The following is a 2,824-nucleotide window of genomic DNA, read 5'->3' as shown; positions in this document are numbered from 1 at the left end:
TGATTAAAGTGCATTTTACAGCCCACAAGTCAGCTTGGACCAGCTTGCTTTTTACTCCAGATTTCACTCTCGTTCCACTTTCTCCTTCACCATCAAGCAAGTTCTTTGCCTTCCCTGCCAGGCAGGCAGACAGGTGGGAGAGGCAGGCAGACAGGTGGGAGAGGCAGGCAGACAGGTGGGAGAGGCAGGCGCGGCCTACGTTGTTCGTAGTTCTCCATTCTTTGATGTGAAAAGGGTAGCACAGTCATTTAAACTTGATCCAATCTCTTTGCATATTACAAAGCTGAACAGCTAAAAGAAGTAAAATAAGGCGATGCTTGTGGAATATACAGTGCATACTGGCAGCGCACACTTCATCACGACTCGCCTGCTTGCTTCTCCTCTTCAATCATTTCTTTTGAAGGCAGTGGATTTTTCTCTTGCATTTCTGCTTTCTTCAATGTAGACTTACTGAATTTCTCAATGTCAGCCATATTGGGCTTGTAAGACATGGCTGCAGAGGGAGCCAAGCAAGCTGTGAGTGAGTCAAGTCCACAGTGGCAGCTGCGGAGTCTTGATGTGGTTTTAACTTGAATTTTCCCAGTGAGTAATGATGTTGAACATCTTTTCATGTGCTTATTTTAAAATGCAAGCTTTTATATTCAACATCACTGTTTCCCAAACAAGACAATGTGATTCTTTTTAAATGAAAAAAATAAAATCACACCAATCCCTAAACTTTACTTAAATAAGTTTTATACTGTTATGTGTGTACCTATATATGTGGTTTTTGGCCACACCATATGACCTATGGGATCTTAGTTCCCTGACCCAGGATCAAACCCGTGCCCCCTGCACTGGGAGTGCAGAGTCCTAACCACTGGACAGCCAGGGAAATTCTTATTTTTATTACGATATAAAAAAGTGCCAATATAAAATCAGGCAAACATTTCTTTTACTTATTAATTTTATGTGACTATAAAAATTAAAGACTAAATCTAAGCAAAATTTGGCACAAATGAACTTATCTATGAAACAGAATATGAACAATGGTCAGAGAGATACTGCTGCTTGCTGACCCTAAATCACCACTTGCAAATTTACTTCAACTGTTCATACAGTGTGCCATGATATTATGTGGCCCTCCCTTGGCATGTATTAAGAATTTTTGTGGAAGTTCTGCCTTTACTCTTTAGCCTGAGATGAAGTAGTTCTTCTTGGCTCCAAAAGAGTCATAAACACCAATGCAAATGTAGGCCTTGGTATTGAGTGGCAATACTTGGTTATAAGGAGAAACAGATGATCCAGAAGATGCATGTGTCGCTTTTGTTAGATTTTCATCAAAACAAACAAACAAAAAACACAACACTGAAATACCCTTATAGACAACAACTCATTCTCTACTGCTGCTGCTGCTGCTGCTAAATCGCTTCAGTCGTGTCCAACTCTGTGTGACCCCATAGACGGCAGCCCACCAGGCTCCGCCATCCCTGGAATTCTCCAGGCAAGAACACTGGAGTGGGTTGCTATTTCCTTCTCCAATGCAGGAAAGTGAAAAGTGAAAGTGAAGTCACTCAGTCGTGTCCGACTCTTCGCGACCCCACGGACTGCAGCCTACCAGGCTCCTCCATCCATGGGATTTTCCAGGCAAGAGTACTGGAGTGGGGTGCCGTTGCCTTCTCCACATTCTCTACTACTGAACTATAAAAAAGAATGAAATAATGCCATCTGCAGCAACCTGGATGAACCTAGAGATTATCATACTAAGTGAAGTAAGTCAGAAAGGGAAAGACAAATACCATATGATACCACTAACAGGTGGAATCTAAAACAATGAACTTAACTATGAAACAGAAACAGAATCATGGACATAAAGAACAGATCTGTGATTCCCATGGATGGAGGAGCCTGGTGGGCTGCAGTCCATGGGGTTGCTGAGAGTCGGCACGACTGAGCGACTTCACTTTCACGTTTCCCTTTCATGCATTGGAGAAGGAAATGGCAACCCACTCCAGTATTCTTGCCTGGAGAATCCCAGGGATGGCGGAGCCTGGTAGGCTGCCATCTGTGGGGTCACACAGAGTCGGACACGACTGAAGCAACTTAGCAGCAGTAGCAGCAGCAGCAGTGATTGCCAAAGGAGAGGGAGTGGGGGTTAATAGATATAAGCTTTTATATATAGAATGGATAAACAACAAGGTCCTCCTGTATAGCATGAGGAATTATATTCAATATCCTATGATAAACCGTAATGGAAAATAGTTTAAAGAAAAAAGAATGTATACATGTATAATTGAATCACTTTGCTGTATAACAGTAATTAACACAACATTATAAATCAACTGCACTTCAATTTAAAAAACATTTTTTTTAATGATTAAAAAAATAAGAAAACAAGTCATTCCCTAAAGACAGGGCCATGGATTCCAGGCTTGGGCAGTCACCCTAGTTATAAAAGTTCCACATTGTGATAGGGAATCCTAAGCTGTGTTGACATAACCAGACACGTCTCTTGAACCCCGAGTCCAACACTTACGCTCCCCTGCAGTGCTAACGACTCATAGTTTATTGTGTTACTTGATTTTCCCCCTAATAACCTTGCAAGGAAGACAGAGCATCGCCCTGACTTGCAGATGAGGAAATAGAGGCTGACAATTCGAGGTGAGCCTGGCCAGGTTCCCATACCAGAACCTGATGGCTTAAGACTAAAACTAATTCTTTTGAGTCCAACCTACAACTTCTTTCCCACATTACATGACTCCCCTGGCATTATTACTAGAAGCAGCATTCTGGAGAACATATAAACCTGGGACTTCTTAAATAGCTCTTCTTATGATCAAACAAC

The 2,824-nt window shown here is 42.0% G+C and overlaps 1 protein-coding gene across 1 annotated transcript; it reads right to left on the bottom strand.

The window, feature by feature from the left end:
* Nucleotides 1–356: 356 nt before the first annotated feature.
* Nucleotides 357–491, bottom strand: LOC123330998 (thymosin beta-4-like). The gene has a single exon (XM_044933813.1). The coding sequence runs from the start codon at nt 489–491 to the stop codon at nt 357–359; it is 135 nt and encodes a 44-aa protein (XP_044789748.1).
* Nucleotides 492–2,824: the final 2,333 nt, after the last annotated feature.

The sequence above is a fragment of the Bubalus bubalis genome, chromosome 21 (genome assembly GCF_019923935.1).
Source record: "Bubalus bubalis isolate 160015118507 breed Murrah chromosome 21, NDDB_SH_1, whole genome shotgun sequence".
In the NCBI taxonomy this organism is placed as follows: Eukaryota; Metazoa; Chordata; class Mammalia; order Artiodactyla; family Bovidae; genus Bubalus; species Bubalus bubalis.
Note: the sequence above shows the minus strand (reverse complement) of the source record. Positions and strands in the feature narration are given on the sequence as shown.

Excerpts from the sequence above, each read along its gene's own strand:
- LOC123330998 (XM_044933813.1), bottom strand. The coding sequence starts at position 491 with ATGTCTTACAAGCCCAATATGGCTGACATTGAGAAATTCAGTAAGTCT.